Here is a 22100-nt window from a genome sequence, read left to right as displayed (position 1 = left end):
CGAGTGTTTGTATTGTCCATTCTTCACTCATGCCTGCTTTGCTATTGTGTTATTTGGTAAACATCACTTCCAAACCAATGAAATGCTCTAAACAACACTACTGAGACACTCCCACACATTATTGAAACACTCACATTGTTTGTATCAAAACCCTTTCACACACTCTCTCTCTCTCTCTCTCTCTCACACACACACACACACACACACAAAATACAGACCTGCTCTCGGTCCACTCATGAAATGCTCTTCCAGACACAACCAAAAAGGGATTCACTCACATCCACTATTGAAATGCTCTCACGAGGTCGTTGTGATATGATGGAATCGTGTGTGTAAGTGTTTTTGCCTGTTTATGTTTTGTCATTAACAACTTGCAACGGGGGCGCTGGAGGGGCAAGGCTCAAATTGCCCACCCCGAGACCTTTACTCGGTCCAAATATGTATGTCCGTGTGTGCATTCATTCTGGTGGATGGCTCCCTGACAGAGGTCACACTGTTAACTTTTGGCTTAAATCAGTCCTGTCGACTCCCACGAGCAAAAGCACAGCATGCAGGTAGGAGAGGGAATAAAAAAATAAAAGACTCTGAAAAGCTTTGATCAAGCCTGGTTGTCAAATGTTGTCATACAGACCATATTGGGCCAATTTGCCAAGACTTGCGTTTATTAATGGTGTCATAAGTACAGTGGGACATTGAGGTATGACTTTAATTGGATCTGTGATAAAGCCCATACCTCAAAACACTAACAACACCCACCGAACACAAAAGACAAAAATCTGCATTCGTTCAAGAGCTAGAACAGACATGCCAAGGCCTGCGTCATACTATATCTGTTTATGATGAGGTGAATGCTAACTATAGAAGAGTGGCATGTATACAGCACACGCAGTTCCTCCTGAATGACAGGTGCTGATATGGTTTCCTATGGTTATGGAAGATGGTGTGTTTATGGTTTTGCGCTTGTACACACACACACACACACACACACACACACACTCTCTGTTGTAATCAGTCGCTCCTATCTGATCCCCGTAACACCGCTCTTCCAACTAACCTCCTCGTCCTCCTCCTGTCTTGCAACATAAATCTGCCGCATGACAGCTGGAGTCGCCCTGACCGATACGCTTCGAATTAGCGTGAAGAGCTTCAACTTTGATGAGAGCGGCTTCAAAATATTGGAAAAGTGTGAACAGGGGCATACAAAAAAAGAAAAAGTCAGGAAACATCCAATGGTCAAAAACTATCTGTTATGGAACACTGGTTTACTTCCCGTTTTGAGAAAAGAAAAACTTCAAGAGGATATTATTTCTGGGGAAAAAAACTACTTTTATGATAACAAGCTAACTTTAGACTTGATATTATTAATCGGACGAGAATTAAGTTTTGAAGAATAAAAGTTGTACATTTTCAAGACGTGTGGTTTTGAAGGCACTCAATGTCAAATGTCTTTGTGACAAGTAAAACGACTCAGAAAGAGTAACACTGTAATATAAATTACTTTACAATGACAATTACTCATAAAATGTAATAGAGGATATTCTGGAAATACTTTTGCCCATGAAACATCATACCATGGCAAAGTTCATACTTTGTTGTTTTTCACGCAAACATCTTTCAACTGGATTTGAAGTAACATGGTTGGATCTGTTCTCCTTCAGAAGTCTTTAATCAGCATCCGTGGCGGGCGGGAACTAATCCCAGTTTTGCTACTCACGAGGCCGACTCACGCCCTTTCTCAGACCATCTTTCCCAAGGCCACATCTGGAGTGACATCATTAAGAAAGCAGTGCTGCAGACGGGTCGTCATCTCCAGCCATCACATGACCGCTGCATTTGGTACCTGGGTCTTCAGTGGGAAGTAACCTAACTTAATCCTAATACCCCCACGATTAATTACAGAATTTTGCACCATGACACCACACATAATTTTTGTAATGAATAATTCTTTCTAAATTAAGGACGTAAAAATTGAGGAGCAGTGGTCGGAGTGCGGATCCCTGTGGGACACCATAGATAATTTAATCTGCCTGTGACCATTGTGAGGATAAAAGTGGTTCAGATAATGGATGGATGGATGTCCTAATCTCTGTTTTGGGATAGGCCAACGCCACACTCGCCCAAGTAAAGAACCAATGACCTTTGTGTGTAGCAACATAGAGGTCATTGAGGAAAAATGTCATCAAGGGTCAGCACAGCAGTTCTCTGGGACTTTAAGAAGGAATTTGAAATTAGATTGTTGAAGGAAACAGATTCATTGCTACTATAGTTGAAGTTACATTGTCAACAGATGTTACACTAACATATAGCAAGTAACGACCTGTGTCGGTTGTTTACTATGTCCTATGAAAATTGATAAAATGCTAAAAGGAATTGTGTTGGGCTCAATTTGCTCCTTTTGGTCCTGTGACGCCTTTGAGCTGGGTTGAATGGAGGACAGAGCAGCAGGAGGCCTACCAAGTGTTTCTCTCAAGGGTTGGAAAGACAAACCATCGGCAGCACGACACTGGATGAGAGATGAGTGGTGGTGGGGGCCCTGGGAGTGCTTATCCTTGGGATGTGCCAAAGATTTACACCTTGATTGTCCTCTACAATGCAAGATAATCGTATGGATTAGCAGTAATTTGAATAGATAGTGTGAATTCATAAGTGAGCCACTGAAAAATATCAGAAGTATAATGGGCTGACTCAATTACTGTCAATGAAATGTATAATTATATTTGTAGACCTCCCTGAACATGAAATAGTTAAGCATGAATAATCAGTGGCCAAAATGGACATGAATATGTCATGCACAACGTGTCAGGGAATGGGAGATGGGGGGCAATGTGCACAACATAGGTGGTAAAAAGATACTGATCAATTTATTTGGACACAACTCAAAATAGCAAATAAGCAGGAAAATGTTGATTTTGTCACATGCACCATGTTGATGACCCCTGACTGTGAGTCTTCTGTTGACCGAAGATGGCTTTCGGCAAGAGAGGTTTTGTCCATACAATTAAGAGTTCTCAAATAAGCTTACATGTATTTTTGGGAAAGCGGGAGGACCACGTTTGCGTGTTTTTTCTCCAGACACTCTGCCAAATATGTAAATATGCCTGGATTCAAACCCAGAACCCCGGAACTGAGAGGGACTCGTGATACCAACTACTCCAACTGCACCACCAAAATTAGGTCAAATTGAGTAGGGGTTTTTTTTCCAGTTACAGTTGCACTGTTTATGGTTTAGAAATCAACCTGTAATTTCCCCTAAAAAGTCCCTCTAGTAGAAATAACCAATTTCTGCGTTTACTAGGAGTCTCTCTCTCTTTTTTAAGAATCACCTTTACATAGGCAGTCCTTGCTGAAACCTGCACACTGCACCCGAAGAAATCGTAAAATAGCTTTAAATCGTGTCTTTATTTTTATCTTAAAAAATAGGTCGTGTAGTTTTTGTGTGATTCAATGAACGGGTTAATCTGAAGTCATCCGCCAAGTACAAAAATGAGAAAATGAAAATTCCTCCGCTGCGGCAACACACCGAGAAGGAAAACTTTCGCCCAAAATTCTTTTCATAGCAGCCTCGACCCAAATGGGGACTGTATTTGATGGAGTTAATAATGTTTTTTAAATTGTATGTTCACGCAAGTAGATAACGAGCTTTGGTGACTTTCAGAAAACCCTAATTTTGGGTGAAAAATAGATCCAGTTTGACTTGAAGAGCGGAAGGATACCTACTTTGGCGTTTTCACTCGTTGACGAGCATTGGAGAGGTAAAGAGTTGCGACGAGGCGGCTGAGTTATTCAAGTCAAAACAGCGACTTTTAAAAGCTATATAAACACGCGTGCTAGCCACTTGACAAAAAAGTACCAAAATGCTTTAAGTGACCTTCGTCTTTTTGTAGTTTTCTCCATCTTCTAATTACGCACGAGTCAATTCCCAGCCAAGCCGGACCTTTTTCAGGGGGTTGAGAAGTCACAGTCCGGGGAGGCAAGCAAGCAAGCAGGCAGCTCAGTTTTTGGGCTCGCGCGACCTTATGTGGATTTTACATCAAAAAACATGGAGAGGATCCCCGGTTTCTCCTCGGGAACGTCGCTAGTCTTCGTCCTGGCTTTGGTTGACCTCTCCCTGGGTAAGTGTCGTTTCGGACGACGGAGTTCAAATTCTCAAATCTTTTTTTTTTTTACCTCCACCTTTGCTTTGCGCCCCTATAGCGCGTAGCATCACTGCGCCTTCACTTGCACTCGGTACGTTTTTTTCCTCCCTCCAAACTAAGCAGATAATGAAATTTCACGACTTGTAAATGTAAAACATACATAACTTTTAGATTAACAGACCCCGACTTTTTTTTCGTTTTAAAATTAAGGCGGCAACATTTAAGCCACTTCGTTGTGGAAAACTATTTTGCTAAAATCATTCCAAACTGACCAAAAGCAAATATTCTTTAGAGTTAGAAGGTAAAATACAACCAAACTAATATACTGTATTAGAGAAAAAAAATCTGAAGCCATTTTAACATGCATATTTGGAACATTTCATTGGCCCAAATTTCAGAAATCCATTTTAATCTACTGTCACAATAACAATAAATGCTTACTAAATTTATTTATTTTAATGTCTATTTAGGTTCTCAGTCATTCTGGGCATGTTAATACGCAAAGTTTGAAGGCAATTGCACTCATGTTTGTTGAATTTGTTGTAGTTTTTTTCTTGTTGTCTGAAAACACTCACAAGTCACATCACGATTTAAGGAACTCTGACTTTAGGCTAATGATCAGTTCAGTAATTATTTCAAGTACCACTCAAGGGATCCTGAATACTTGTAGTGGTACTCGTACCATACTTTGAGAATCAATGGATCTGGACGGTTTAATTACTATTATTACGACTGTATTAAGCATAATGATGGAAAAGTAACAAAATAAAAATACCGTACGTCACTAGTTATCATTTAGTTTTCTGACCACTGTTTACTATTATAACCTATATTAAAAACATATATCTGTACTTTTACGCCAGTCTTTTTCAAAATAGTCTGGTTAGATTTTACTCAAGTGCCTGTACTTGTACTTAAATACAGAGTGTGAGTACTTTTTCCATCCCTGACAATGAGGTCTTAAAACTGCTAGATAACTTAACAAGTGACTCTGTTCAGGCAAAACAAACAGTTGCACATCTGTGTTTTGTGTGCCCGAAAAAAGAATTGACAAGCAACACTCAGTTCTTGTTTATTTAAGTAGGGATGGGGATGTTCTAATCAATCCATTGCTTGTTATGAATTCAGTCATCTGTGTTGAAGTTGAATGTTGATTAGCCGTGTCTTGAAGTGATTGAGGAAAAAATGGACTGCACTGCTTGTTTGCGACCACCAGAGGCGCTGTTAATTCACTCGCAACTTGCGAGAAGAAGATGTCTGTTAGTGCCATTTTTTTTTTACAGCTCCGTACAGCAGTCCCACGGACCAGAACAATACATATTTCGACAGGTGTAGAAACAAAAAAGAAAATGACTTACGATTATGGTAATTGCCAATATTAAAATGAGGGGGAGCCATGCGGATGTTTTTTTTCTTCGGTGAGTCGGCGGGTTTCATTTTGTGTTCAAACGAGTCTTAAGTCCTCTGTAATTTGTCTGATTGGAAGAGAAGAGAAAAAAAATAAAAAACAACTTATCTGAACACCCTGACCGGGTTGTCAGCGAGTTGCAGGGCACTCATAGACAAACAACAATTTGCACTCACACTCACACCTAGGGACACATTTCGAGTGTTCCATTAAACTGCCATGCACGTTTTTGGAATGTGGGAGTACCCGGAGAAAACCCACAGAGGCACGGGAAGAACATGCAAACTCCACGCAGGAAGGCTGGAGCCGGAATCGAACCCTGCACCTCTGCACCGTGAGGCGGACGTGCTAACCAGTCGTCCTCTGTTGGACATGGACTGTAATGTAAGCTGAGCAGCCAGCTGTTGGAAGCTGATCAGCCAGTCGTGAACCAGACCTTCTTTTGCATCGTCCTAAGAAGTAAACCACCCAGGTTATTCCTGTCCGCAATGGACTTTAATCTTCCACATCGTGTCCCAGAGCTGATTCCTGTTAGGTTCGGTACTTTACTAATTAACAACTAGTCAGTCAAGTCGTGAACTCCAATCGAGTTCATCACAATTGACAGTATTCGTAACAATTAAAGAATCATTTTGCAATGGCTTGTTTGCAAGACAATGGTGGTAGAGTGCTTTAAAAGTAGGCTTTGTTCGCAACTGGTAGGGCATTGCCAACGTCAACTCCTGTACTTAAAAAAACCCCAAAACAATAGCACCGACTCAGAAATGCACTGAGTTCCAGTAAGAAAAGAAAAAGTGTCCTGTCCAATTTTTACAATACCCATTTTGACAACTTGCCAGAATGGGAAAAAGAAAATCTTCAAACAAAATTGTTTAGCGATAGTTACTGAGAAAAGGAAGTGTGTTGTGTTCCCATAGCTTTGCTAATTACTGCTAAATTAGCTAATGGTAATAAGCGTACCAGTACAAGACAGTACAAAACGTTCTTGTGAGGCGTCGCTGCCAAGCGATGGAATACTTCCAATACAAAATCACATTTCCGAGAGCGCTATCACTTATCGACAAATTCAAGGTGCAGTTAGTATATTGCTGTAACACTTTCTTATGTGCAACTAGCTAAAAAACGTTTTGAGCTAAATACCGTATATTTGCTACCGAGGCGGAGAACTAGCAAACTAGTATGGCTAACATCAGCTGCTTTCTGCTTTGACTTGACGACACAAAGCGGAGAAGAGCCACGTAGCCACTCATTTTCGGAGAAATACGTGCTTCTATTGATGTGTTCCATTTGGATTTGGTTTAGAAAAACGTGTTTTCTTTTTACGTGGACTGACTGTATTTACAGACGGAGCATGTTGAATGGAAACAGATATTTACCCAAACCTTTCAGAACAAAATCGTTGAGGGCTGTAATTGCAATACTGTGAAGCCACAATATTTTCGTTGGTGGCATACCATCAGAATCTAATATCGGTAAAACGTGACATCATGCCTTGTAAGGAATACTAGTACTGTTTTGAAAAGTAAGGCATGAACTTGAAAAGTTGTCCCCCTAAAAAATAAAACCATCACAAAAAAAACCTCCAGTAATGTACAGGTAACTAAAAATAATAATAAAAATAATTATGATTCAGTTAAAGGTTTAGGCTGTAACGCTTGTCAGAAAATCTGCAAAAATGTCGATTATAGTTTTCTCCAGTAAAAGCAAATCTTTCCAAAAATCTTATTTTGAAAAACACAAGCTGTCTGCTTTCATAGAGGGCGACTGGAATCAGAGAAAATTTACTGTTGAGAAGGGGGCAAGGATTTGGACAATTTTAAGTTCAACACGGTCTCGAAATGATAAATGGATGATCAAAAATAATGCGCGAATCATTTGATCATCGATTAGTTGCCGATCACTCCTTACACCTCTCTACTCTCCATCGCATCCAATGGAAGTTCCTGTGCCTCGACGTTTCCTCCTGTATACTTGTGTGAAAATCAATGGATGTTAATAAACTCCGGCGGCTTCCAAACTTGATTATGTTTGTACTCTTTTCACGCGTCGTTAGCGCTCACAATACGGCGAGTCGCCACGACAAAAGCTCCTTAACGGGTAGCAAGTGATTTTTTTAGTTAGCTCCAATTGGATACATGCGTGGCTACTATGAATGCTCAGTGACTGGAAATCACACAAAAGGAGAAAAGACAATGTGAAAGTGCCGCCGCCAGTGCAAGGAGGAGCAGTGGAATGTTGTTGGTGTTTGACATTCCACCACCTCCCCAGCCCCCTTTCTCGCTCTCTTTCTCACACACACACACACTACAGCAATGAATTAAGCATAACATAGTAGGATGGTTCCTATTGATCACTTCCGTATTACTTACTGTCCTTAATGCCCAACATCTGAAATATCCGTCTTTAAAACTCTGCGTGAACAGTCGTTATCTAACGCAAGGGTTTCCAAACTGGGGGTCCGGGCCCCCTTAATCGAGGTGCCAAAGATGACAGAGGAGGGGCAAAGGCTTTGCCGGCTCCACTGCTGTTCAACTTTTATGAGGGCACATTAAATCACGCTGTAATAAAACACTTATTGGATACTTAACTACCGTAGATACGAGTAGGATTGCTTTATTATTGGGAGGCATTTGCTAACATAAATGTGAAATGTCTGCATGTTGCTTTCCCAAATGTCTTAGGTCAACATGTGCCTCACGGCTTCTTGTGGTGTGTTTTTTTTGGGGGGGGGGGGGGGGGGAATATTTCTTTGATGCGGCAAACGCAACAATAAAAGCCTGCCAGGTGTTTGCTTTTTGTGTGTGTCGTGTGGGAAGAAGCAGGGTTGCATCGGCATGATCACGACATGCAATTTCATCATGTTGATGAGATGTGTGATGTGCTCGCTGCTGAATCGTCCGGAACACCGACCAGACTCACCTGCACTCTGTGAAAATATGAAAATTCTAGAGAGAGAGCGTTTCATAAAATTCCTCCACACGCTTCAAACACATTATAACTTATCAAAACACACTTTAAAGTATTCCTTCACGGCTTTTTTCTCTCTCTTTCTCTCTCTCTCTGTCTCTCTCTCTCACGCGCACAATCAGGCAATTCTCTAAATTAGAGGCCAAGTGTGCTTGCTTTAAGCTGTTTGTCACTCCCAGTTGAAATGTAGTCCAAAACTGGCGTATAAGACTGAAGAGGGTTGAACATTTTTTTTATTGAAGTGATAAAACGTTAAACCAAATCTTCATACTTTTGTTCTAATGAACAACATTCCACTCACTTTTTGCTCATTTTTGATGCAAAACGCCTGCTAAGAGAAATGACCACATATGTTACAACAAATATAAACCTTTATCCAACTGCTACTTTATAACACTCAAAGCAGCCTACAGCAATCAATATAGGCAGAGCTGACAACCAGACCCACCGGCGTATGTCCAAATATACTCAATTTCAATGTTTGCTTATTTATTTATTTATTTATTTATTTAACATTAATCAATACTACTGATCAGTCCCTACGTGTACTATGACAAATTATAAACCAATCTAAACTCTTACCGGAATTCCGCAGGATGCCATGCAGCATTATGTTTCCTCAAGATCAAAAGTTTGTATGCTCTTTAGACAAAAAAAATCTATCGAAAAGGCAAAAGTTATTTCAGCACAATGTGTTGTTCCACTGAAGGTATTCTAAATTCGGACGTCAAACTTGAACAACTCATAAAAATGGTTGGTAAGCGGCAAAGGAGAACAAGCATCATAGCTTCTGTTCTGACCTACATTTGCTCGTCGTCTTGGCTTCTCCGCGTCTTGACACATAACCTCGGGGCAGTTTACGAGAGAGATGCTCTGGAACAATCCACCTGACAGACAAAAAAAAAGAAAAATCAAAACACAACTCTTTGTTTTGGTCCAATCTGATTGACTGTAATTTTGCTGACTTGGGGCGGCTGGGGTTTGTTTTTCGCTTGTCAGAAGCAATTGATGGCCTTGTAAACTCTGTTGGGTCAGTCCATGTATTTCCCTTCACCACTCGGATTTTCTTCAACTCGCTGTTGGGATTTGTTAAAATAAATAAATAAATAAAAATCCGAGTCAACCGAAATGTGTCAAAAAAGTGCGCAGGAGATCGCGTCCATTTCCTATATTGATAAAAGTAGTGTGAACAGAATGAATGTTTGGTAGTAAAACATTGCTCTTGAACACGCGAGGGAAAATTTGGTCTTTGTTGCCACTTTCAGTAATTACCAGCACAGTCAACCCTGCAAACACAAGGCTGCAATTTAAGCTAATTATCTTCCTTTGCGCGGTGATGCTAAACTGCTCCACCAAATAAACCAAATATGTGTTCGACAATCAACTCAAAAGGTGACATTTAAAATACACACGGCAGTTAAATGGAGCGACATTTTTAAAAAAAAAAAAAAACATTTTAATAATGACTCAAAGCTTATAAAATTATATCTTAATAGTGTTTGAAAAAATATTTCTAAAGTGTATTGTACTTCATAGTTAAATACAATGGAATTGTATTGAATAAAATATAATGTGCTGGATTAAAAAACAAAACAAAACACTAGAAGCTGCTGTAACACAATTTTCGGTACCACACTTTGAGAATCACCGCTGCTCTAACCCGATTCATTCATTCGCTGCCGTCGTTCATTTGAAGGCGGTTGATTTTCGGCCTGCGCCCGAATTCCATCCCTGTGTTCATACCCGACTAAACCACCTGCACCAAGGGAGCAAACCAATTTGAGTGGTCCAAAAGAAAACTGACCAAATGCGTGAGAGAGTATTCTGGAAGGTGCCTTCCCCAGAAACGGACGAAAGACCGAATGCGCCGCGCGTGTGTCTGTCCGGTGTGAAATGCGGTTTATTTGTGGAGGGCCTCGGCACCGCCCTCTGAAGACAAAGCAATTTGTTGAGCGACTCGCAACTCTGCATTATTTACTGCCGCCTCCCCCGCCCCCATTTCTGCCCACTGCCCTTTGGCTTTTGTTGTTGAGGTGGCCTGAAGTCGTCTGGCTTCTCAATGCACTTGCCATGACTTCTTTACAGTCTATTAAATTCATGTTGTACAAGAAAATTGTTTGGGGCATAGTGTAAGATTTAATGTAGGCGCTCGCAATTTTTTCAAGGATCCCATTCATAACCGTGATCCTCCCTACTAAACAGCATGAACAAACGATGGTCGACTGGTTTGCGCGTCGACTTCACAGTGCAAAGGTGTGGAGTTTGCATGTTCTCCCCCGTGCCTGCGTGGGTTTTCTCCAGGTACTCCGGTTTCCTCTCACATTCCATAAACATGAATGGCAGGCTAATAGAACAGTAAATTGTCCCTAGGTGTGACTGTGAGGTAGTTGTCTCTATGTGCCCTGCGATTGGTTGGCAACCAGTTCAGGGTGTACCCAGCCTACTCCCTGAAGATAGCTGGGATAGGCTCCAGTACACCCCTCGATCCTTGTGAGGATAAAGCGGTTCAGAAAATGGATGTTGGCCTCATCAGTCCATAAAACCTTTATGGCTCATTTCTGTATCCCTTTGCAAAATCCAGTCTGGCCTTCCGATTCTTTTTGCTGATTTGCATCTTGTGATATGTCATTTATATTTTCTCTTCTTGAAGCTTGGCGCGTGATGGTCGATGCAGAATGATTTCTGAAGTCTACAAAACCATTTTGTCTCGCAATTTACAGAAAAAAAATGCATCCATATTAATCGCAAGAATCTTCATCGTGCATCCAGATGCTGACCCAAAACACACCGCCAGCTCAACAAAGGACTTAATCAAGGGAAAAGCGAAAGGGCTTTGACTGGCCACGCCAGTCGCCGGATCTTAACCCCAATAGAGCATGACTGAAGCGAGAAACCCGCAGAAACAAAAAAAAGAACTGAAAGAGGTTGCAGTCAAGGCCTGGAAAAAAAACATTTCATATGAACAGTTTGGTGAAGTCAGTGAGCCTCAAGCTTAGTGCAGTTATTCCAAGTAAGCGTTATGCCATCAAATATTCAATGTTAGCTCCTTGACGTTATATTATAATCTGTGTTCCAATCTTTTTTTGCTCACTTGAAAAGTGGGGCATGGGGGTGGGGTTCAAACAAAAGGTGCTCTCTTCACATTTGGACATCTGCTATTTTGCAGGTTTTCAGCAGTAGCCCCCAGGTCCACATATGGAGGTATGCCCCCCCCCCCCATATGGACTCCCAAGCTATGGCTCTTGGACTGCTGGGGGGCAGGGAACCCCCCAGTTTGATATTTGGGACCCTGCTCCAAATGTTCCTGCGGTAGTTTGGAATTGCTGTACTTTATACCATCTGGAATGAGACTGTTAGAACACTAAATCCGAAGTGATCGAGGTCCCACCTTTTCCATGCATCAGAGACTTAGTTAAGAGTCTTTGTAATGAGGCCTTTAAAAAAAAATGTTTTTTTTGTTTTGCCACACCGTTGCCTGCTTGACCAGTTTGCTCTCAGCTCCCTTTAATCCTCACGCTTTAAATAGGTGGCAGTCAAAATGCGCAACTAGGAAAGGTGTGTGAGCGCTGCAGGGAAGCGCCACGACGGGAGGCGATGTCTGTGGCTGTGAAGGTTGAGGGAATTACACAAAGCGTTGTGTCTGCCCTGTTCAACGGGTTAGAAAATTAAGAGGGAATTACCGCAGGCTGCATTCCTCAGCCAAATAGGCCCGTAAGCCTGGAGACAGCTAGCCAGCGTGCGCGGAGTCCGTAGTAAGTACAAAGTTCATGTCGTGTCGCTATTATGCTTTGAAAAAAAAAAAAATGATTTCGGGTAATACAAGACTTTGAGGCATGTTTAAAAATTATTTCACACACAGTATTTGAGAGCAGTCAGTGAATAAAGGTAGTCTTGATTCTTTTTTATCATTTTCCTTTAAAAAAAAAACTGCTAACCAGACAATAACTTTGGACCTGAGTGAGCAGAGGGAAAGTCCCTAAAATGGTTTGGTCTGTTTTTACAATTGCTGTCTGTTGGATTTTTTTTTCTTTCTTTTTTTTTTTCTTGTTGCGCACACACACACACACACACACACACACACACACACACACACACACACACACACACACACACACACACACACACACACACACGACTGGCTAATTTCCCACCCAACATGCTCTACCAACTCCTCCGCGTAATTATAAATGCAAGTGAACCGTCAGCCGCCTAATTAGAGGGCCTCGCCATCATTTACACAAGGATTTCGAGACTCTGCGGGTAACTTCTACGGTGCCCTTGACTTACAGGTTTAATCTCTTCCCTGACCATGCTCCTCACTCAAAACCACTCCATAACCTACGATCACGTTTTTAATGTAGCATTACGGTCATTGTATTATTATTATTATTATTTTTAAATAAGAACGAGGAAACATAGCACTCTTTAGTACTTACTGCACTTTATAAAAAATGGCATGAAGATCAAGAATTAAACAGTTTTTGCTTCAGTTCAATGGATATTTTATGGCTCCTATTGGTATGCGTACCCGGGCCGCCTCGGGCCACTATGATACAGACACACAAATACACAAGGAGACGGTCACAACTCCTCAATGAGCTGCAGTAATAGTTGTTGTTCTTCGCAGAGGATAAAGAATGTGTCATCGCACCGTTTGTGTTCAGCTATGAGTTGCTTTAAAGGGTTATAAACATTTTATGTTGTGTGTTAGCGTTAAGACAGCGGCCTTTCCGAGGTTTTGTGGTTTGGTTTACTACGCAGTGTGTAATTGTCTTTGTGTTTACATTTGACCTTCATCTGGGATGGCAATAAACAGCTCGGCTTCTCACGAACGATTGTCCTCAGATGAAATTACGTAAGTCGAGGTATGTCAGGCTGCTGTATATATTCTCGCATCGAGTCACGTTTTGGTTTTGAGTCACCGCATCCATTCCGAACGTGACGTCTGACGACCAAATATTTCGCGTGTGCTGTTTGTGTGGGCCAGCGACGCTTCCCTCGGGGTACCGGTGTTTAGTTTGAGCCTCATCTCCCTCCTTCCATGCTGAGCTCAGGGTATTTTATTACACGTTTCCACGGCAACAGCTCGGAGCGCAGGATCTTGAGGGGCTTGTACAGCGATTCCAGGAAATGACTTGACTTCCTCACTTAGCGTGAACAACTTCCTGTCCTCGGCTGCGTGGATGTGTGCCAGGGCTCAGGGACGGCGGTTTGTGTTTAGTCTTTGCGCGTTGTTTTCGTAATTACTTCCCCCTCACTGTCTCGCAGGTCAATCACTCTCTCTTGTTTTCTCGTCCACTCTCTCCCCTCCCCTCCTTGAAGCGCTCTGCAGGGATCCGCCAAAGGCATTGGCGAGTGCCAAGAGTGTGGGGGTCAGTTTCAGAACATCTGATATGCTCACATGTGCTCTGTTTTGTTGATGATTTCTACAGAAAATAATTACGAGGGACCGACCAATGTCAATTAAAAAAAGAAAAAAATTATATGTGGCGGACTCAAATTCCAATACCCGCTTGGCCGATTAAGTGAAAAAATGTATAATGTGGGGGGAAAAAAAATTCATCCAGTCATACCTCGGTTTTCAAACGTCTCTGTGCTTGACCAAATCATTTTTCGACCAGTAAATTCTAGATTTTTACCCCTCGGATTGAGACCGAAAATCTGTTTTCGACCAAACTAAGCAAACCTGAATACGCCACTCGACTCCTCTCGGCTTCCTTACACGAGGAAATGACGCTTCCTTGTGTAAAGTTCATTGTTAGCAGACATGTTTGTGGTAATTTAGGCAAATCTGTCAGTTTTTCTTTTGTTATTTCTGCATAGTGTTATTAGCTCCTAATCATGGGCTAATAAAATAGTTTCGGATTTCGAACAAATCGGTTTTCGAACAGCCTTCTGGAACGGATAATGGTCGAAAACCGAGGTATGACTGTATATGTATTACAGGCAGAACATGTGACTGACAGAAGTTTGACAATACGTTCTCATTTAGTATTTTACTTGACGACAAAGATTTTTTTTCTCGATTTGTTTATTTGGTTGGGGCGAGGCAATGTTTCGTTTGTCATTATCTTTGACTTCTGTTGTAATGTGTCGAGAAAAAAAAAAGTGTCGTTTTTGCCAGTTTTCAATGAGCTCTAATTAGACTAATCAGTCGGGTCCTCATAATTACATTTTGGCGGCACAGGTGCTTGATCGCCAGCAATTACAGATCATCACTACAGTGATGACACATAAATACCGCCACTTACCAGTTTTCATAGTTACAAGTTGTTGCTTGGTGGCTTTTTTTCTTCTTCTTCTTTGTGTTGCCAAGCAATTAAGGTACTGTAATGCTTGCAACGACTCCTGCCGACATCAGTTCCTTTCATCATTCAATGGACTACACCTCTTATAGACACACACCCAACAGATGAATTTTTTTTTGTTTTTGTTTTACAGCATCTCTGGTATTTTGCACGTTGAACATTTTACTGTTTCGGTTTTAAATGCGTACGTGGATGTCGAACGAACCCTTGGCAACGGTTGGACGGTAAACCTGTTTTTATACATCGCTACGCAGTACTTGAGATTCACAGTTAATCTACCGCGGGGCTGTCAAACTCATTTGACATTGTGGGCCACATACGGCCTCGGAAGATGTCAAGTTGGCCGGACCATTAAAATTATACCATACTCTGCTATAAATAACCAACATTTCCTTTTTGGGAGGGGGGGGGGGGTCTAAAGAAGCACAAGAACATTCGGAAAATGTTGAAATTTAATGAACATATCTTTCACAAAACATTTCATGAAGCAAGCGCCTTAGATTTCCTTAGACAAATTTCCAATTTACTTTTATCATTCACATATCTGCATTGCAACTGATCCCAATGATTGTACAAAAGCACTAAACTTAAACAATTGGTCTTGAAAAAAATCGTAATACACTTTCAGATTAAACGAGATTTTTCAAGAAAGGAATTTTTAAGCCATTTACACATGTGCAAATAAAATCTAAATTTAATCCCTGCATACACTTTACAAACTAAGGAGAGTGCTATTAAAGAATAAAGTATTAACATGTCCTTGAAAGCTGTGTTGGGTCTGTCTCAGTGACAGACTGAGACTGATGTTGTCTTCTTCTCTGATCAAAACAATGTTGTGTTCTACTCTGATCAAAACAGTGTGTCCCCTAGGGGATACTCCACAAACTGCACCTTCTCAACAATATTCATTCCGTCTTAATATGCATTTTTTTTCACTATTAAATTATCCTGCGGGCCTGATCGAACCTCCTTGGGGGGTGGTTCCGGCCCGCGGGCAATATGTTTGACACCCCTTATCTACTAGATCTGCTTGCGTGCACTTAGCTTTCTTAAAATCCGTCGGCTCGGATGCAGCAGGCATTGAGCCGCCGGCCTTTCTCTGTTACGCATCTCGTGGTATCTGCTACCTATTAATGCAGCTCACATGTACGTCAAATGTTCCACCGAGTAAGGACCAACCCAAAGTGTTCTGTCCACATAAGTCGGGTCTGAAATTGTTCAGTGTTCCCCGTGGACTGTACTGATATAGCTGCATGCGTGTGCAAATGTTAGCGTGTGTGCACGTTAGCATTATGAATTTCACGCCGGCTTATGTACAGGCATCCCCATGTCGAATGGACTATGCTGTCAGACGAAGGTCTCGAAGGCATTAGTCACCATATGAGAATGCGCCGCGCGCACGTTCTGCTTTCCACCGCTACAAATTCTACCACGTCTGCTTCTGGTCACAGAGACTCTTGAACTTCAGTCACACTGTGATTAATTACAGGCACAGGAAGTAACACCACTGCTCAGCGTACTTCCTTTATCGCGATGACTCTACTTGTCGGCGTTTCCTTCAGATCAGCTGACCCCGCTTCAGCTTTGTCAAAATGCAAAATCAGACATACTTGGGGATTTTGCATGGGAATGATAACTGGAATAAAGAATTCACCAAATTAAAGGTTGGTTCTTAGTAGGGAACTTAAATATAGTTTGGAGAAAATATGTTGACCCAAATTCTTGACTAAAACAACCAGATTTCATGCCAGTACACTTCACTAAGAAGGGTTCATCGCCTAAACTGGTTTAGCAAAAATTCAGAGGCTAGGCTGAACATGACGCGGGGCCGCCGAGGCGAAAGTTCGCTTGGCATCCGGTGTCAACAGAGCACAAGTCACTAATCATGGCTTCCGTGGCAGTGAAACGCAATTACGACTTGCCGTTTGTTTGTTGAATTTGCTATGTTTCCTGTTTTCTGAAAACATTCAAACCTGACTCATGCAGCGATGCTATTAGGCTCACGAATCGTGATTCATCACCGTCGCACTGAATCAGGCACGCCTTGCCGCGTCTTCTTTCATTCGGCAGCCATCTTGCATTGATTAAAAAAAAAGGCTGGAACTCTTCATGTCTTTTTTTTTTTTTTTTTTTTTTTTTTTTCCTTGCTTGCACCACTTGGGTGTCTGCAAAGACCACTTGAGCTGTGGCCCGGTGCCCGCACAATGGCCGGTGTGTGTAGCTATGAGTGCTTCATTGGCAGGGAGATAGTCGGGCTTTGTTTTCTTTCCTCAAGGCTCATTTCTGTCTGCCAGCCCATCCGGCAGCCCTGTGACCATTCGCTAATCTGAGGCCAACCTTACTGCGTTAAATTGGAGGCTATCACTTTTCTTTATCTCGCACCAGGAGAAGGAAGAGTAATGTGGGGCATGAGGGGGCCTGTTGCGTGATGCCGTCGACTGGAAATTGATCGAAATGCGTCGCATTTTAAAGTCTGGAAATCCAAACAAAGTGGAAGTTTCTGAAAAATGTAACATCTGCTCTGCTGGTCGGTCTATAGCGTTTTACATTATATACGAGCTTTAAGCGAGCGGACATTCGTTTCGCGAAATGATACGGTTTGATTGACCATTTTGGTTTTGGAATGGACAATGCCTCATTTTCCTGTTTATGTGTGACGGAGTGACTAACGGCTTCGAGCAAGCCTGCTTTCCTTTTCATCTGGAGAACTGCGAAGCGAGCCTGTTCTTTACGTTTTCTCCAGAAGATGTTATATGATAGTCTCCCATTTCTTGAACACATGAGAGTGAGTACAAGGGCTAAGAAATGCATCAGAAATTATTATTTTGAAATAGCCCGTTTATGCTGTTTTGCTTTGGTTGTAAAGTTTAAGTGCGTCTTAAAAGGTTTTCATGTGTTTAAAGGTAAGACCATGACAAACACACGAAAAGACGATTTTGATTTAGTGCTCACTTGTCGAGTGTTTAACCAAATGCCAATGTCGATTTGCTTGTTAGCAGGAGAACACCCAAACCGCGCAACAGATTTCCACCAATCTTTTTGCGATATGGGGCATGGGCCAAGGAAACCGAAATCAATTCCTTTTTCCTGCTTTTTCTGACTATTCCAGGAAAGAGGATTTTAACTTGTGTCGTCGTCTCTTGCAGCTCTTCAGTGTGTGGACAACAAAGCACCGTGCGTGAACAACGCCACCTGTCAGACCTTTAGCAATGGCACCGGATACTGCAGGTAAGACCGGACTAGCTTGCGACGACACAGGGTGAACACTCCTGGTGTTGGATGTGAAAGAAAGTCGAGAAACGGGGGGCTTTATCTATCAGCGCTCAAGACCATGAGGTTTCGCTCAGACAGAGTGGAGAATAATGGACTGCTCTGTGTGAGAAAGTGCACCGCTGCTGGGAACAATACCAATACACACATTTCCCCCTCCAACATTTTATTTAGTACCTTGAATGTTATTTTAACTTGTCTTCCCTACAGATGTAATAGATCTTGGCATCGCCGGTATTTTATTTTCCATAATTTTTTCCCCCCCCAGGTGGTTTCAAATCTGTGAAAAGACATACTTAGAACAAATGTAATCCGTCAAGTTTATTTAGAACTTCCATGACAGCCGTCGAACCGCACTCTGGTTTTATTTGTCTTTTACTTCCAAAGGTATGAACACATCATTAAGAAGTGGTTCAGAGTCGAGTTACAGTATGAGCCGAATTTGGGATGGATGATTGTGGTTTTTGGAGATTGGAGATGGCCAATCAACCATATTTGTATGTTTCCGCCATCGACGGTTCGCGATTCGGCCCTTTGACTGATTGGTCCCGTTGCGTGTACACCCTCTGAGCCCTGCTTTCTGACACCTTTTTCTTCCCTTCTAATTAAAACGCCGCAAATGTAATTACCGTGTTGGCCCGTGAACAAACTTCATCAGGTGTAGTGTGAATCGCGCTGCGTTTTGGTTCCCACACCTTTGGGAATGCTCGTACTTAAAGGGGAGACGGAGCAGGCCACATATCTTACTCGCTGTTTGACATTCTTTCTGTCTTCTCGAAGGTCAGATAGTGAGTCTCATTCTTCCGCGTGCGTATCCTGGTGGCTCGAGAGATGCGCGACGTGCGGCCCCGGCGATGGGCAAATTTCTTCATCGACTTTATTTCCAATTTCTTTTCTCTCATCTAAAAGACGACGGGGGCCCCATCTGGGATCGATCGCCTTGATTAGCGTTTGATTATCAAGCGCCCGCCAATAAATCGAGCAACAAACGGACTGAATGACACATTCCTTGGCCGGTGCTCACGGTGGATATTAAACAACATTGATTTACTCAGACCCTCTCAGGCCCCTCTTCTCACGCTCTCTCTCTCTCTCTCTCTCTCTCTCAGTCCAAAACAGACACAGCACATCATGGATGGCTTAACTGTGCTTTGCACACTGTATCTGTCTCGCGCAGTGAAGCCAAAGTAACGGCAAAATATCAGGTGACATGTTTAAGGTCATCCTGACTGTCTTAGTGGCTAATGGAGGATTAACTGGAATCAGAAGGTTTTCAGCTGATGCCGGAAGAGGAGGTTTGAAAACGGCCCGTTTCTTGTGCTTCCACTTGGCTCTCGCGAACATTGACTCCTTGTTTTATTCGGTGATGATCAAAATGATAAAAACGGAGTCCGCACAGAGGGGACGCTTTCAGTTTTAAGAGTCATCTGACAAAAGTGCTCGCCTACTGTTATACCGATTAACTCATCGGTTGCGTTGCGTTTCGTTTTTTTTTTTTTTTTTTCCTTCTTTCCGCCCACAGACATGGACTCGGTATACACGTCCTTGCACACACTTGCCCGTTTCGATCCCGTCTTCCCTGTGCTAACGCTCAAAGGGCTCATTGTTAACCAAATCACATTTTCTATTTGCTCGTCTCGTCAGTGAATTAAGGCAGGCGCTTGTAAGTAAACAGTCAGTCCGGGCTTTTGGCCCTGGCAAATCGTGGTTATGTCACGTGGATCGCTTTCGGGATCAGACCGGAGGATACGCGTTCGATTAAAGCAGGGGCAACTTTAGGTGTATGGTGAACCCCCACTAGATCAGTTGTTCATCTTTCATACAGATTTGTACGTGAAATTTATGGGGGTTTTTTTTTTTCAAGAGAATACAGGGAAGTCTGAACGTTGCGCCTTCAGTATCCTAAAAGATTGCCCTGCAACATGGCTAGCGGTCTATTGGAAGAAATACAGGGCCAGTGAAACGCAGCATCGCGTTTTGCTCTTTTTAATAGTCATTTTCCAGAGAGTAGAGGAAATATGTGTTGGCAAACGGCCCAAGGATAGATCGTTGAGCGGGATCCACAAACGAGCATTGATTCAAAAGTAAATACCGGAACGAAAAAACAGTGATGACAAAAGTTGATGTCGAAATAACCGCACTGGAGAAAAAAATGGTGTGTTGAATTTACAATCGTCTGGATTCGGATACATTTTTTTAAAGTCGGATGCATAGTCTACTTAAAAATGCATCTGGAGCCAGATGATTTTTTTTTCAAGCAACCACGTGACAATGAAAATCAGTCAATTCAGCAAATATATTTTTCAGTGTAAGCGGAAGAGAAAAAAAAGAGACTACACAAGATGGAAGCGGGAAGAAAAAAAAAAGAAAATATCTGAAGTGCTTACATGCAAACCAAACTCACCGTAAGTACCTCTGGCACGAACGAGACAAATACAATACGGTGAAAACCAAAACCGCGAGAGACTTTGGCAAAAGCAAAGTAATACTCTGGCACCTTCCTTCCGCTGAAGCCGCACCTAAAATACGAGTGAGAATGAATTGCCAGCCGCGACGGCAAAGAGGCTCTGTCCCGCAGCGATCACAAAAGCAACATTGGAGACGAGCAAAGAAATCCATCTCAAGTAGTCAGAAAGACAGGACATGACAATACATGCCAATGTGTGTGTTGCTGCTCCGTTTGTTTTGAATACCTCCATCGGTAAAATGACTTCATGCTTTTAGCCTTTCTGTGGTGTTTTGCGTTACATGCTAGCGTTAAGCTCGTTTATTTTTGTACAGCATTTCATGGTTTGGTTGAACATTTTTGTCGGAAGATGAGTGAGTCACACGACGTCCTCTATGGGAAGTCGCTCGACATCCGTGCACCTGCCCATCATGGCAACGCTACCGGCGCACTATTGTTCTTCTCGATACAACGCTAGTAACAAAACGGCAGTTACGAACAGACGGTGAGACATTCCACCATTAATCCCTTTGGAATTGACGGCTTGTAAATTAATCTTCGGAGGAATCCATTGCAACCTCGATACTTATATGACATGTCTTTGTTTATCCTAGTTGTTTGTTTTACTACCGGAGACAAATTCCTTGCCAATAAAGACAATTCAGATTCTGTTAAAAGAAACAAAACAAAAAAACAGAGCTATGCTACTTCCAATGCATACGTCTGCTTTTTATCATGAAAACCCCCAGCCTGAACCACTTGCCAAAATTGGAGAGCCTATAGATGGCATTTTGGACAGCAAGAATGTTAGATTAAGAGCAAAAGTGATGAGGAAAGCTTGCCGGACTGCCTTTTAGGGCACGGTTTCGAAAAGCTGCCCAACCAGTGTCACTGCAAGCCATCAAGTCTGGGTGTGAAGAAAAAGATATGCGTCACATATAGGATCCGTGAATTCGCTCGGTATGCTGCTCATGTCTGGTATCACGACTGAAATAACACGTGCTGTGCATACATTTTTCACAACGCGCTTCCAAAGGTCGATCTCAGTACATTTCCTTGAACATTTCCAGCTTGCTTCCAAGTTGGCTCAGTCACAGTTGAATTGGATCGATTTCAAGTTCTTAGTCACAAAGTGTACCGAGGGGAGCGTGGCGCCATTGTTTGTTTAATTGTTTGCCTCGTTGTTTGCTTAATTCTTGGCATTAGCATTCAGTCTTCTTCAGCAACCTGACAACCCCGGGGACTGAAGTGGAATAGCAATGACTCAACCATACAATGGGAGCACTCACATCTTTGGCTTTTCGGTTCTCATGCAGGAGATGTAGTTTATAAACAACCCTTCACAAATCAACCACTTTAACAAGGAGAAAACTATACTTTACCACGCTGGGGTGTAGAGATGGATCAGCTTGGAGAGGTGAAGCAGGGTGAGACCATGAAATGATTGGAAAACAACGAGCAGAATCTTAAAACAGACTCTAAAGTGCACAGGAAGCTGAATGGGAGTTATCTGCTCCCTCTTTGAGGTTCCAGTTAAGAAGCTTTTTGAACCAACGGGAGATGTT

General features: G+C 42.2%; 1 protein-coding gene across 1 annotated transcript in view; it reads left to right on the top strand.

Moving 5' to 3' along the window:
* The first annotated feature begins 3745 nt into the window (after window positions 1-3745).
* The window catches only part of notch2 (notch receptor 2), a 48241-nt gene continuing 29886 nt past the window's right edge, over window positions 3746-22100 (top strand). The window contains exons 1-2 of the mRNA XM_086116165.1: window positions 3746-4112; window positions 17966-18047. Coding sequence (XP_085972291.1) covers window positions 4040-4112; window positions 17966-18047 — 155 coding nt within the window. The 5' untranslated portion in view covers window positions 3746-4039. The remainder of the gene's footprint in view (window positions 4113-17965; window positions 18048-22100) is intronic.

This window comes from Hippocampus guttulatus, chromosome 7 (genome assembly GCF_054856545.1).
Source record: "Hippocampus guttulatus isolate MCC_2025c chromosome 7, RoL_Hgut_1.0, whole genome shotgun sequence".
Classification (NCBI taxonomy): domain Eukaryota; kingdom Metazoa; phylum Chordata; class Actinopteri; order Syngnathiformes; family Syngnathidae; genus Hippocampus; species Hippocampus guttulatus.
The sequence above is the reverse complement of the archived record's forward strand: the minus strand, read 5'-3'. Positions and strand labels throughout refer to the sequence as shown.